General features: G+C 36.8%; 1 protein-coding gene across 1 annotated transcript in view; it reads left to right on the top strand.

The window, feature by feature from the left end:
- Positions 1 to 8805: 8805 nt before the first annotated feature.
- Positions 8806 to 15388, top strand: part of LOC149818919 (EH domain-containing protein 1-like) — a 74499-nt gene continuing 67916 nt past the window's right edge. The window contains exons 1-7 of the mRNA XM_089984399.1: positions 8806 to 9031; positions 9115 to 9194; positions 11025 to 11093; positions 11244 to 11301; positions 11439 to 11491; positions 11582 to 11624; positions 11746 to 11801. Of these exons, the coding sequence (XP_089840525.1) occupies positions 8947 to 9031; positions 9115 to 9194; positions 11025 to 11093; positions 11244 to 11301; positions 11439 to 11491; positions 11582 to 11624; positions 11746 to 11801 (444 nt within the window). The 5' untranslated portion in view covers positions 8806 to 8946. The remainder of the gene's footprint in view (positions 9032 to 9114; positions 9195 to 11024; positions 11094 to 11243; positions 11302 to 11438; positions 11492 to 11581; positions 11625 to 11745; positions 11802 to 15388) is intronic.

A 15388-nucleotide genomic window follows, 5' to 3' on the forward strand; every position in this document is an offset into this window, starting at 1 on the left:
AGCTTCTCTGGCATCATTTTTTTGGGAGGTGAGTGATGGTGAGCAATAGTGGTAGTGGTGGGATGAATGGTGGTGATGAAAAGTGGGAAATCATCGTGGGAGGGGGGTGGAGCTTCTTTTGTGCCATTTTTCAACAGGTGAGTGATGGTGGGTGATAGTGGTAGTGGTGACATGGATGGTGGAAAATCATCGTGGGGATGGCAATTTTCTGAGAGGTGGGTGATGGTGGTGGTGAGATGGATGGCGGGTGAGTGGACCTCATCATTTTCTTTTGGTAGGAAACATTCCTCCACCTCCCCCCATGGATGAATGTTTCTTATCAAAAGATATACTTTTTAGAAAAACTCTTTTAGAAAAAAAATTCTCTTGTTTGAAAGGGTTGATTTTTTTTTACGAATTTTTCATTTTGTATAACTGTTTCTACATTTTTCTCACTTTCAAATGTGCCTTTAGGGAAGTTGGAGACGTTCCATTTTTTTCTTTCTTTTTCACATGGGGTGGCCTCCCACCATGTTGACTTTGGGTCTCCTCCCATGTAACCACCTTTCTTCATTTCTCTCTTTCTTTTCCTTGGTGCCAATTGTCCTCACCCATAAGGAAAGTTGCTCTCCTTTTAGGAAACTCTTCTTGGGTGCCATGTGTACTTTCTGTAGGACTCATATCCTTCTCCCTTACTTGAATAAGAAGAAGACATATGTACTTTAAATTTTTCACCACACACTCAGCCACATAGGCTTTCACATCATCATACTAGACTCTACATAAGTTGAAATGACCCTCCATAGAGCATAAGGTGGTGTCTTGGATTGGGGCACATATCTTAAGGCATCTTTCATCATATGAGTCAAATAACAAGTTTTGATGATGACTTCTGAATCTTGACCCACATAGACCTGATTCCCTACTTTATAAATAAATGAATCACAAATTAATATCAAAACTCATTGTTTCACTAAACCCACTCCGTTGGTGCAAAAAATCAAGATATCAAATTCTATTAAAATCAAAAGAACAGAAAAAAAAATTAGGGTCGATTTTGTACCGTAACATATTGGCTACACTCGTGGGTAAAGGACACCTTAATAAAAAATATAATTTTTTATTTTTTTACTCATCTGACCCTCTAGATATGATATACATATGAAGTTTACTAGAGCACAACCTTTGGATCATGTCCTTTTGATACACGGATAGGATTTTATAATGTTTAAAAAATTGACAATCCAAGATTTTCATAAATATTTATGCCTTAAAAAATCATGTTTCTTATTAACAAAACAAGATCCAAGTGTCGTTTACTAGTAAATTGATTATGTCGAGCGCATCTGTATGGTCATATTTAAAGAAAACATGGAAAACCCCTTTTAAAGCCCGTTTATAGTTGGGTGGTTAGCTAAAAGAGTGGCTAAACTCTCTCTCTCTCTCTCTCTCTATATATATATATATAGGGAGAGGGAGTAAGAAGCATTACACCCACCTAGTAGAAATAAAAGATGTACTAGGTGTAGGTTGTATGATGCAGAGCATCCAGATCATCAATTCAGTAAAGATGAGTTAGATCAAAATCCAACTCACCAGACCCGATTCAAGATGCGATACCTTGCAGATCCAATGACATGCAGGACTATCCGAGTCCAATTGGATCTCCAAGAAACAAAAATCATTATGGTTATCGTATTTCAATTTTTGAGATTTTTGCTTTTACCTTATCAGAAATTGCAATTTTATTTTTTATTCCATTTTGTCAGATTAAGGAATCATATTAGATATTTATTTTTTTTATTTTTAGGTGTCGGATTCTACGAATCCGGATAGTTCTAGTGTTCTGTAGGATCTTTTTGTGGCACTAGAATGTGTACGTGGATACAAGATAGTTTTCTTTTTTTGTCCAAATAATAATTTTCAAACTTTTTATGCAAGTCTAATTAATATTATTGTTTGGATCTTATCCAAGATCCAAACCATTTGAACACTAAGTGGCACCACTTTATGTGGACAGCCATAACCCCCTCATTTGAATTCTAGTTTGACTCAGAAGTCAAAAGGGCTATTAAAAGGTAATAATATCAATTTTCAAATAGTGATTTATGATTGGTCTTGGGGGGCGGTAGCTTGGGAAGAGCCCCTCCTCCATTGTGATGCCTATCTTTTAGGATTTAAGAAACCTAAGGGGGGTCGACCAGCAGCTGACTCTCTTTGTTTTGAAAAAAAAATTCTGAAGAAAGGAAGGGTTGAGAAACCATGGTGGAGGTTGGTGCATGAAGGATAGTGAATGTGTGCTCGTAGCTGACGTGTAAAAGTCGTGGATGTGAGACCTCTGAGAGGTCATGAGAAGGTGATGTTGTTGTTCCCGTTGGAGAAGGCATGTGAAGTGTGTTGTGTTGCTGCTGAAGATAGAGCTCTTGTTGGCTTCAAAACAACTACAATTTCTGTTATCTTGTTTTTCCTTTCCTGAAATTTTATGACAACAAGTTGATGATTTGTGATACCTTGTTATCCTGGACTGTGTTGAACTTGTGGAACCATTTGATGATTGTGATTGAGTTGAAATATAATTTCTTAAGTTGTTATATCACTTGTTTGATTTGTAATTTTATCAAATCTAAAAATACAATTTTAGATTCGGTTTGTGGTTTTAGTTTGATGCAAGTGACTAAAATTTTATGATAGGGTTTAGTAATTTGTTTGTTTCTCCCAAACGGTTGAACAAAAAATTATGAACTTTAGCTTGTTGAAAAACTGACATCCAACCCGTCAACTTTTATGTTTAGCATTTTGCCTATATCTAATTCGTGAAGCATCTAAAAAGCTTGGTAAATTCTATTGCTTGAATGAAACCTGCATGATTGCCTGTTATATTCATTTTTTGATAGAGTTTGGTATTTTGCTTTGTTCTTCCAAATGGCTAAACATAATGTTTTGAATCTTAGCTTGTTGGAAAGCTAACATCCAGTTCTCCAACTTTCATGTTTATCATTTATTCTAAATTCATTTCTTCGCTGGTCTAAAACGTCTCACAATCGCTGTTACTTGAGGGATATCTAAGTTTTTGGATTGCATTTTTATTTTCTAACAGTGTTCGGTGTTTGATTCATATCTTGCTCAATACTTTTGTGTTTGTCAATCTGATTAATGTTCTAAAAAGATAACATCTTGATCAAGAACTTTCATGTAATACGAATTCACTTAATCGAATGTTTGTTTCCTCAAAAGTTTGCTTATTTCCTGCATGCTTAATTCCCAAATCATTTTCTTGAGTAGTTTGGATCCAAAAATATAGCAACGTATTTTGATCATAACTCTTTGTGTTTTAATTCAAAAATTCCAAATTTTAGTTTATTGAAAAGATAACACAATACTAAACAACTTTGCTGTTTTGAGTTTTTTCAAACTCTGTGGTTTGAGGGTCCGAAAACCCTCTCGAAATCAATAGCTTATCTTTAGGCTGGGCCATAGCGACATGACTGTTCAGTCTGGTACATTTATCATATTTTGGACATCACAAATCCAAAATCTGTGTTCTTAGATGCATTGGAAAGATGTGCTTGTTATGCATATTTTCTGTGTTTGCACCAACTGTTGAAACAGAGTGCCCTTGCCTTTAATTGGAGATTGTTTGAGTCCTGTTCGGACTCTAATGTTAAAACATTAAGCTTTTGCGCGTGAAGATCCATTGGGATCTCAGATTATGGATCGGCTTCGTCGCCAATTCCGCATCATTGCATCTTCTCAATCATTGTAAGAATCATGCCCATGATCATGTTTTATAGATATAAAAATAAGATCTTTTAAGTCATCAATTTTGGTATATTATGGAGTATCGACTTTTGAAGTTCTTTTAAAACTACATGTATGTTACAATCACACGATTGAAAACTTTTATTTTCTAAAACATGCATGGATATCATATCGATAGGGTATGATCAACCAAAAAAAGCTCAACAAATTTAAAAAATTCGACCTTCTATTTGGTAGAGTAGGTGCTCACAAAGCACCATATCATTACTATAATATATATATATATATAGATAGATAGAGAGAGAGAGAGAGAGAGTAGACAGTATCATCAAACACGTAAAGTGTTTGATGACAGTCAAATGACTATCCACTGCCGATCTGCGTGATCAACGGCGAAAAACCGCCTAGGGTTTTTTAGCGATGGTTTCGCCTGCAACTAAAGACCATTTTTTTTTTTACAAAATTGAATGCACAACGTGCTTTCGAGGATTGAGCGTTCGATGATACATGTTTTCATATATATATAGTAGAGCATAGGTGTTTGCGATACTTGCTTGACGATTTTTTTGCTCTTTTAGTATTTTTTTTTAAAGTTTCGACCCCATAAATGTGTTGGCCATAGTCAATTTACGAGGAATCCACACCTGGATGATGTGGTTTTAATGAAAAAATGATACTTGGAGCCTCAAAAATTTATAAAGATTTTGGACTGTTGTTTTTTTGAACCTTATAAAAACCCACCCATGTGTTGGAATTGAACACTTCAAGAGCTAATCTCTATAAAATCAAGTACATAGATCACATCTGTGCGATTATAATTTAAAAATAAAATAAAAAAACCCTGAAAAACTCATCAAGCACGTATCACAAGCACCTAATGTTGAAGCACCTACGCTATACTCTCTCTCTCTCTCTCTATATATATATATATATGTTTGAACGGTTGAAACAATGAACAAAAATGGATGCACCATCGTGCATCTCACATCCATTTGAGACATTAAGCGGTCACGAATGTTACTAAAACTTTTTTTATGGCAATTTTTTTCCCATAGCTAATTGCATGTGCAATTAACAACAAGATTAAAAAAAACCTACAATCATTTAATTGTATCTAAACTTGTCAAAAAAATCAACAAGATTATTATTAAGATCACAAATAAGACCAAACTTATTTAAATAAGTATATGAACCTATCAAAATACATATCATTTAATTGTCATTCAATTTCGGACTTGGACAAGGAGGAATTTACTTAGTAAAAAAATATAATTTGGATAATTGATTAAACTTTTCAACACATAAAAAACATGAAATTTCAATATACGGTTGCAAAGTTATAGGTGTCACAGATTGACCATGTCATGTGCTACCCAGTTTCATCTCATGACTCAACCCAAATTTAGATATGGGATTGAAACTGTCACGGGCTAACTTTCCAAGGCCAAATTTTTCGCATTTCAAGCCAAGGAAGCCCCGTGCGGCACTAGGCCTCACGACCTAGTCAGCCTCACAGCACGTGTTTCCCACACGTAACTTTCTTACCCAGCGGAACGTCAACTTAACAAGCTCTTCTTTTCAAGAGATCCTTCCGAACATGGTCCATCGTGCATCTGATAGCCACTTACGTGCATAGCCGTCCCATACCGGCTAGCACCTTCAACCACCAAGCCAAACGTGCCTTACCACTCCCACAAGCAAGCGCACGTTGACAAGGGCTGAAACGTGCCTTCGCAGCACTACCGACTTAACCAACATCCAACACGGGTCATGGGAGCATAACGCATCCCAAAGCCTTTACCGATGCATGTCATGCCTCCAACCATCATTGCAAGCCACCTTTCCTCAAGCCCAACCATCCGAGCCAACAACGCACGGATGCCTTAGCCTCGCGTGCCATGGAGCAGATAGCAGCCCCATGGGCACGCCCCCAACATAACCTCACCATAGAAGGGACAAGATCTTTCGACCCTCAGTCCGCAGACCAGTTGATGATTATCTGCCATAGCGAACAGCACCACCCAAACTCGTTCGTCGGCGTTGTGCACTCTCTTGCACAACCCCATGCCACTTGGCATGGTTGGGACCGCATCGCCGCACCAAGGGCCGCCTGCCTACGCACCCAAGGTCTTTGCCTACGCCCCATGGGGGATTTGAACTACACACGGACACCCCCATGCACTCCCAGTGCTGCTCGTGCGATATAGGGGGTGCCTATGCCAAACTGCTGCAACATGTGCCAAACAGCTCAAACAGGAGGTCCCCTATATAGGTGTTTTAGGAGCCAGGCCCCTGCCAGCAAGAGGAACCTGAATAACACTTGGGGAACCATAAATTTCTCAACTTCGGAATTCTTCAAATCCGCCTTCACCCACGTGTTCCCCATAGTCCATTTACACGGTGAATCTTCGATCTTGGCCCCAAACAACTTCAAATGCTCATTGGATTATCACCTCAAAGATTGTGCACGCAACTGTGCCCACACTGCGCACATTGCTGCACATGCCAAGCTCTGACCATGCTCACCGCAACTACGTGCCCACCGCATGATGTGCTTCGCACGCCACATGCACAACGCATGACAATGGTCTGTGCAACACACGACACCACTGTTATGCATGTGCACCAAACTCTGCACACATGGGCAAGGCCTGTTTGCCACAGGGTTGGCCCGACTGCCTCATGCACGCCACAACCAACCAATCCATCACTCTTGGGGCACTTCCACCGCACTTCACACACATCCATGCATCTGTTGCCGCATCTGCACTGCACCACACCAGGCACATGTCACACTCCTTGCACAACCCTGTGCCCCACTCCAGCACACGACACCATCTGTGGCATGCACGTGCCTCTTATGAATGTGCACTGCACCTTGCCAGTGCACATGTCACACACTCCTTCCACTGTCTAGTGCCAAGCTCAGACACATGACGCAATCAGTGACATGCACACACCTTTTTCAGCACCTGCGTTGTACCAATCCGTGCACACGCCACACCCCTTTGCACAGCCCAGTGCCAAGCTCAGGCACACGGCACTATCAGTGGCATGCACACGTCTCTTCAACCCCATGCACCGCACCAAGTCCCATACCTATGGCACGTTGCAAGGCTCTCCGAGATTTTGGGTAAAACAGAAACACGAATTTGAATTAACAATATGCTAACTAACAAAAGATAAAGAGAAAAGCATATCTTTTATTAGTCAAGGTTCACCAATCCATATTGATTAAAATGAAAGAAAAAAAGGGCATAAGGTCATATCAACTAACTTTAACTTGAACCACCATCAAAAGGTAATCCGGCTCAAACTTTTATTTACATCCTATATTTAAGAGCAAACTGAATGGGGGCAGACTTGGACTTATCTCTTATCTATGTTGATTTCAATGCTCCTCTTTATGGTGAGACTTTTTTTATTCCGAGTACATGAACCTCAATTTCTCAATAAGCAAATGAGTCTTAGTTGATGCCAACCTCAATCACACTTTCCTTTTGATAAAGCTATCCCTCATTAGATAGTATTTTATTTAAAATAAGACTCTAAAAAATTGTAAATATTTTGTAGATACTAAAAATGTTGTTTAATAAATACAAATATTACAACATATTGAAAACAAAGAGCTTGTTTGGCAAAAACACATTTTTAACCATATATAATATTTATTAATATATCAACTTAAACCACAATGAAAGATGTACTAAAGGCGTAACCTTTGTACAATATACTCACACTAGTCAGCATAACAATTATCATAAACTTATTACTCACCCACTACATATACATATTGTAGTAATAAAGGACACACTGATTGTCTAAAACCAAAGTTCACTTAGTTAATCTTATATCAAACGAGTATGATTATTAATCATTGCCTTTCAATAGGTCTACTTGCCATCATATATATTAAATTGTCTAACTGATATAGAGACACAATGTCAAGTATGTAATAAGCACATGTGTCGCATGCTTTACGGTCTATGCCTAGTCTTAAAGAGATTTTTTCATATTGATAACATGAGTAGTTCTATCTTTTGAAAGCCTCGTAAGAGAGCACATAAAAAAAAAGATACATTGCATGACTGAATTCAAGCTTATATCCCTAACATGATTTGCAAGACAATAAATTGCATTATATTTAAAATTCTGAGTTTGGGAGTTTTTTCCCATGTCCAAATTAAAACAATTTATATAAGTATTCAGATAAACTTATCCTGCAATCAAAATTGGTAAATACCAACATAAAATGTTGCATAAGTTATAGTTGCACACAATAACACCAGTATCCTTCATGTGCTGCTGATAAACATAATCAAGGCCACATTTGAAACTTGAAAAATATCCAACACCAGTATCCTTCATGTGCTTCTCTTTGTTGATTTTTTTAACTTTTGAAAAATATTTCAAAAACATACCCAAAATTTTGATGATAATAAAAAACTTAAGTTTTGAGATTGTTAAAAACACACCTAAACCTTTTCCATGGTTAAAAAAAACATCGGGCTTACTTCCAACATAGTTTCTGTTAAATGTGTTTGATATAATCATGAGAATTTAAGTATTTTTCTTTATTGTCTTAATTTTAGTTTTTTTTTTTCAAAAAAAAGTAATGATTTTAGTGCAAATCAGTAACTTTATCATATTAACTCAACTTGGGTTAATGATAATCCAATTTAGATTAGGATGGATGTTTCGGACCTGAATCTGAACCGTTGACATCCCTAACCCCAAGTGGCTTCATGACTCTTGCAGGCAAACTATAATTGACAGAGGTTTTTGGCTTCCGGCGAAATGCTTTCTTTTGGCCATTTCCTGTTTCTAAGTGAAGCTAAAAAAAGGGTTCAAACACAAGATCCTGCGGTTTCCTTAACTGATCCAGCGATGAGTAACACAGCCGTTTACAAAGAACTCTCGAAAATCAAATCGAGTTACGCTTAAATATAGAATGAAAACCATATTAAGACAAATGAAGGGTTTTTTTTGAAAAATGGTCCCCACCTTGATCGGACATTTGCCAAAAAAAAAAAAAAAAAAACTACTTTTGTTTTGCCGGCCCTTTCTAAAGCAGCGGTGTGTGGTTGCCCACCTAAATGCTTCTCCGTCTGTTTCTGGAAATTCAAATCCCCCAAATCGGAGAAGGCTGAAGGAAACCCTATCTGAACCTTTCCTTCCTCCTTTCTCTGGAGCTCCTTCGTTTTCACAATGGATATCCTTCCGACTGCGATCGGTTCGTGCTCGAAGGAAACCCTCAAAATCTATCAGGAGTGGTTCATATATGCCGATTCGGGTTGGTTTTTTCTCCTTGTACTTCTCGCTTCACGTCTTTTCGTTCCCCTTTATCTTTTGGGGACTCAATCGCTGTTGGCGCAGATGAAGATGGACGGATCACCGGTAACGACGCGACCAAGTTTTTCTCGCGCTCAAAATTATCGCGATCCGAGCTGAAGCAGGTTTTTTGTCCGGGGAATCCTTTTCATATTTCTCATCGTTGATGTGGATGTATCTCGAACATTTTATTTTATTTTTGTAGTTGTTGAATTGCATTATCTCTTCGATCAGTCTTTAGTATGATCATTTCCTGAGTTCTTTTGAAATGAAGAACTTGTTGAAGTTTGGGGTGCATTTGGGTTTCTTTGGTTGCCTCGAGAATTTAAGGGTTTCAGTTGAACACTAATGATGACATTTGCGTCTTGATGGATTAAAATTTCATATGTGATGCGCTCAAATTTGCTTGACTGCGTTGAGTTTGTTGGGGAAATGTTGGTTGCAGAAGCAGAATAAGGGTTCTATGTTATTTTCTCTTTCAACTTTCCTTTACTTGTTTTTTTTTTTCTTACGTTTTTGCAGGAAGATTGTTTTGTCATATTTCTATATGCATTGTGAAGCTTTGACATTGTTGGATAAGACGATGGTTTCATATGGTGATTTTCTTTCTCACCGAGTCACCATATGGAATGGGTTAGGTTATTCATAGTTATTTGATGTTAAATTTGGGTTCTCTAACTTTCACGTCACTTGTGCCTGCTTAATACATTGGTTTAATGTAATGGCAGCTACCGCTGTATGAATTTGTAATCTGAATAACATAGTGTGTATAAAGGTAGGTGTGAATGCGCTGGGTGAAACCTCTTGGGGGACACCCCCTAGGGTTTCCTCTCCCTCTCCTCACGAGAAGGAGGATGATGATCTACGACATGATCTTCACCATAAGCTGGCCGATGGAGATCATCATGGCTGTGAAGACTCTTCCTCATCGTGTGAGTTTTATGGAGGCTCCTCTTATCGGGGCTCATGGAGGTGCTGCTCAAGATCTCACTGGTGTTCTGCCAAATGGTCGATCATGGGCGTAGGTGGTAGGCTGTATATATATGATTTTTCCTTTTTTAAATATTTATATGCTTTATAAACTTTTCTACTCTTTATTTATATTTTTTGCAAAAGAACGGTAATTTTTTTTTTCAAACCTTAGAATTTTCAAAATACTTTTTTACAATGTACTTATGATATTTCTTTTCTTATTCTAAAAAAATAAATTTATAATATCTTCAGATTTTGCCTTGCTAAGATATAGTCGAAGTCAAGATCACACCCACACCCACACACAGCCACGCACGCACACACACACACATATAACCTAGCAAATCTGGTTTTTGTTTTTAAAACTACTTTTTGGTTTTTCAGTAAACCTGACCCATGGATGTGATCATTATGCTCCGTTTAGTGGGATCAGCACTTGAATTGCTGGATTCCAACAATAGGGCATTTTTTAATGGGCTAATCTTAAATCAATGGCCAACAACACATAAAAAATTTCCTGCTAAAAAAAACCTGTTTTTCATTGGAAAAACATGGTACAAGGGTGAATTTGCCACTAAATTGAGCATGCTGAACACATCGAGGCAAAACAACTTGCCTCATTACATCCCAACTAGATTCTACATACAAATAATTGTAACAAACATATGTATGTTTGTTTGTATGTATGTATGTATGTATGTATGTATGTATGTATGTATGTATGTATGTATGTATGTATGTATGTATGTATGTATGTATGTATGTATGTATGTGTATTCATAGATACACACTCACATATACACACATTTCAGGAATGGTAATCCTATATAACTCTTGTGTCTACTTTAGTGATTCATTATTTGTTCAATTAATTCTGCTTTTAGCAATGTTTTATCTTTTCACGCTTCTATTTTTGCTGAAACTAACTGTCAATATCAAGAGTTAGTCTATTTCTTCAATCTTCTGGTGGTTTGTTTATTAAGGTTTGGGCTATTGCTGACACCAAGCGACAGGGGTTTCTTGGCTTCTCAGAATTTGTGACTGCAATGCAGGTTCTTTGCATACACGTTTATTTTTGAATTTTATTAGTCAACCTGGAAAAATTGTCTGGGTGTAAACTGTGGGGTCTTGTGATGTCATATCTTTATGATTGAAGCTGAATCCAGTGATATTAAAAAATCTTCGAAATTTGTAACATGCAGATAATTGCATTGGCGCAAAAAGGGCATGAAATCACTCCCAATATCTTAGCTGCTGGAGGTAAATGTTATGTTGATTTGAGCGTTTATGTTTATTCTAAAATTGTGATGGCACTAACTGCCAAATTATTGTCTTATGGACTTATAGTCTTCCTGCTGTTAACAATTTACAAATATTGCTTTCTTACTATGGAACAGGCTTGGAAAAATTGGATCCTCCTTCAATGGAAGGTCTAGATGTTCTAATAGCAGTAAGCATGATGCTGTTTAGTCAAATAGATCTATCAGTAGTTGAGCAGCATGCCATTATATTCATTCTCATCTACCGTTTAATTTTACAGAAGAGCAAGCGATCTCCAAAAAAGAATGAGCCTGATCTTAGTGGTGAGCTTTTACTGTTCCATGATTATGCATGTGGCTGTTGCTTTTTTTTCTTCTAGGCATGATGCATTAGTGTATGTGTTTCAAACTAGATCATAGTTGTTCACTTACCAGTGTCTTGCAGGCACTCCACAACAGTCTCAATCAGTTCAGTGGTTCACTTCAAAACCATCCAAGAAGGTAGTTGGTTTTCAAACCTTTCTCTGCTTTTGAGGTTGTTTGATAATGGCTAATGTCGAGGCATCTAGTATGGTATCTTTCATCAAACATTTTTGCTGCATGTTTCTTCCAGATTGCTCCACGTGAAAAAATCGTGTTGTTCTTTAACTCAGTATTTTGGTTCCTATCATGATGTTTTAATCCTTTCATGGTAAAATTTCCCTTTGTTGATTGTTTTTCATGAAAGCAGCATTTGCCGGAGGCTGGACGTCTTATTTTTTTTTCCTTCTGAAACCAAATAAAAGAAGTTTCACTATAAGGCAAGAGAAATGCAATAAAACACAATTAAAGTAACCAGCAGTCATATGGATAGAAGTGCATACCAAACTTGAACTTGGTTTCCCCCTTAATACATGCATAACTAACCAATCTTTGTTCTTGTTTGGCGAACTGTCTCTTGTTGCACGTGTCAAGTCCCTTTGGGTGCATGTGTGCAGTGAGTGAGAAAAGTGGAGTTGTCATGGTAGTATATTTGGTTTTCTTCAAGCCAAACATGCAACCATGTTGATTTGATCCACCATCTCTATTAACCACCCAGTTTTCTCTTGCCATTTCATCTAAGACCCTGTCAAAGGATGTAATATTATGTAATGTTGTTATGGGTAATACCCACATTTGTATTACTATGTAAAGTAGAGGCTATAGTTTAGCTCTTAAATCTGTTGTGGTCAAGTCATGATGGCCAGTCCAAATGTGGTCATTATGTTGCATCAAGGGGCCCAACTCCTATATTTGTATATGACTCTTTTTTTTTTTGCAATGGAAGGTTTCTTTGTCATTGTTCATTACAACCGTTAAAAGATTGCGCTTCAAGCAAAGCTTCCATGATATTGCTCTATTTGTTACTACATCTTATAAGGGGTGGTGTATTCTCTTACTTTATTGGATGATATAATTATTTTTGGTGATGATAGGGGCTTTATTAAGAACATGAAAGCTTGATTGGTGGAGTTCTTTGAAATGGACTTGGGTAATTTGAAGTACTTTTTGGGACTTGAGGTGGCATACTTATAAAGGGTTATTTGTTTGACTTAGCACAAGTATGCAACAAACTTGATTTGTAAGACAGATTGGTAGATGACAAAAAAATGAGTGGACACTTGTATAGAAGCAAACTGTAAATGGAGTCATATAGATGGAGAGTTTCTTGATGATCCCACAATGTATAGGTAGCTGGTAGGGAGATTAATCTACTTGGCTATTTTTAGATCAGATATTACCTTTATAGTTCTTGTGGTGAGTCAGTTCGTGAGTGTTCGTAGGTCCACTCATTTGGTAGTAGTGTTGAAAATTATTAGATATGTCGGGCGTATGCACCATGCATTTTTCTTTTCTACTTATTTTACATCGGAGTTGAGGGCCTATTGTGATGCAGATTTTGAAGGAGTGTCATATGACAAACACTCTACTGCAGTGTTTCTGTGTGTTTCTTTGATATCATGAAAGTGTAAGAAGGAACAAAGTTTCCTTGTCTATAGTTGAAGATGTACATAGAGCCATGGTTCATGTCACTACTGAGATCGTGCGGTTGAGATGGTTATTGGAAGATTTTGGAGTCGTGATTGATGGTGGAACTTTGCTCCATTGTAACGATCAGAGTGCCATACATGTAGCTAAGAATCCTAGATTTCATGAAAGGACAAAACATATTGAGATAGTTTATCACTTCACTAGCAGAGCACTAGGAAGGTGTCATTTGTTGTCTTATATTAGGATCACCTACAAAATTGCAGATTGTTCCACCAAGAGTTTGCCTTCAAAAGCATTTCAGATATTCCTCTTCATACTTGGAGTGATTGTTCTTACATCATCTCAAGTTTGAGGGAGAATGTTATGAAATGTAATATTATGTAGTCTGTTATGGGTAATACCTACATTTGTATTACTATGTAAATTAGAGGGTATTAGTGTAATTTAGCTCTTAAATATGTTGTGATCAAGAGAATGTTATGAAATGTAATATTATGTAGTGCTGTTATGAGTAATACCTACATTTGTATTACTATGTAAATTAGAGGGTAATAGTGTAATTTAGCTCTTAAATATGTTGTGATCAAGAGAATGTTATGAACTGTAATATTATGTAGTGCTGTTATGAGTAATACCTACATTTGTATTACTATGTAAATTAGAGGGTAATAGTGTAATTTAGCTCTTAAATATGTCGTGGTCAAGTCATGAGGGCCATTTTGGTCCATATCTGGTCAGTATGTTGTATCTAGGGAGTCGACCCTTATATGTGTATAACTTGCTTTTGCAATGAAATGAAGTAGTGTTGCTGATATCACTGATATTTTGAAAATATCATATTATTATCGTCAAAATCAGCTAGGCCGATCATATAGATAAAATATTGCCAAAATGAAAATATCATGATATTATCACAATATTTTTGTGATGCTTTTTAAAAAAATCCTATTTTTATACATTTAAGTTTTGTGATTCCTATTTTTTGGTTTTTTTTGTATTTAAAAAACTTTTGAAACTTGTTTCTACATATTTTTTGCAAGAAAAATAATAGAACACCTGTTATTTTCCTATGTTTCTTATTATTATCTATTTTTTTCAATTTTTAAAGCTTATGAGATTTTCTCGAGAAAAATCACTTTTTGAAAATATCTCTAAGAAAAACCTTTGCCGAGAAATTACCTTGAACGCTATGTCACATAGGTGCGGGTGCGGATGCGGATGCGGCGATGCGACACTTTAAAAAAAACTTGGGTGCGGGGATGCAGGGAGGGTATATATATATATATATATATATTAACAGTTTTAAGTTAACACTACGTGTATGTGTGTGCATTTATGTATTTGTATATATAAAATAGATAAAAATAGACTTGATTAGGGTTAACTGAATCTACTTTTGGATAGAAATGGACCTCAGTGGGGTTGACTTCACCTAACACAAAGGAAGCTGTGTCCAAGTGTCGCACCCGCCTGGGTGCGGGTGTGGTGCCCTGTTAGAAGAGTCCGTGTTACATAGCTTGAAGGTTATAGGTGACTATGGAATGAAGGTTTCTTCATTATTCCTCTTCTCTCCTCTTATTTGCTGAATAGACCTAAGTGGCTATGTCACACAGATACTCCATTTTGACTCGCGTTTATGTATCCCCTCCCCTTGAATACTAGCTATATTAAAGACTTCACAAAAATTGCTTTATCCCCAAATTGTGGCCATATCCATGTGATGTAGCCAAGTGTTAGATCCCTAGGCCTCCAAGTAATTGTCTCGTTTGCTTATATGATTAACCCAAACCATGCTTAAGAGCCAAGAGAACCTTCATACCAGTGTTGTTAAAAATCCGTTCACTATGTGAATCGGTTTCTTTAAAAAACCAAATAATCAAACCGAATTGTTTTTGAATTGGAACATTTAAAATTCAAAATTTTTATTAAAAAAAACAGAAGAAATACAAAAAATCAGAAACTAAAAACAGAAGAAATACAAAAAATCAGAAACTAAAAAATAAATGTAGAAATAACAAAATAATAAATGCCAATATAAAAAACATTGATAAAAATGATATTTTGGCCATGGCAATGCG

Source organism: Nuphar pumila, chromosome 13 (assembly GCF_984573655.1).
Source record: "Nuphar pumila chromosome 13, dmNupPumi1.hap1.1, whole genome shotgun sequence".
In the NCBI taxonomy this organism is placed as follows: Eukaryota; Viridiplantae; Streptophyta; class Magnoliopsida; order Nymphaeales; family Nymphaeaceae; genus Nuphar; species Nuphar pumila.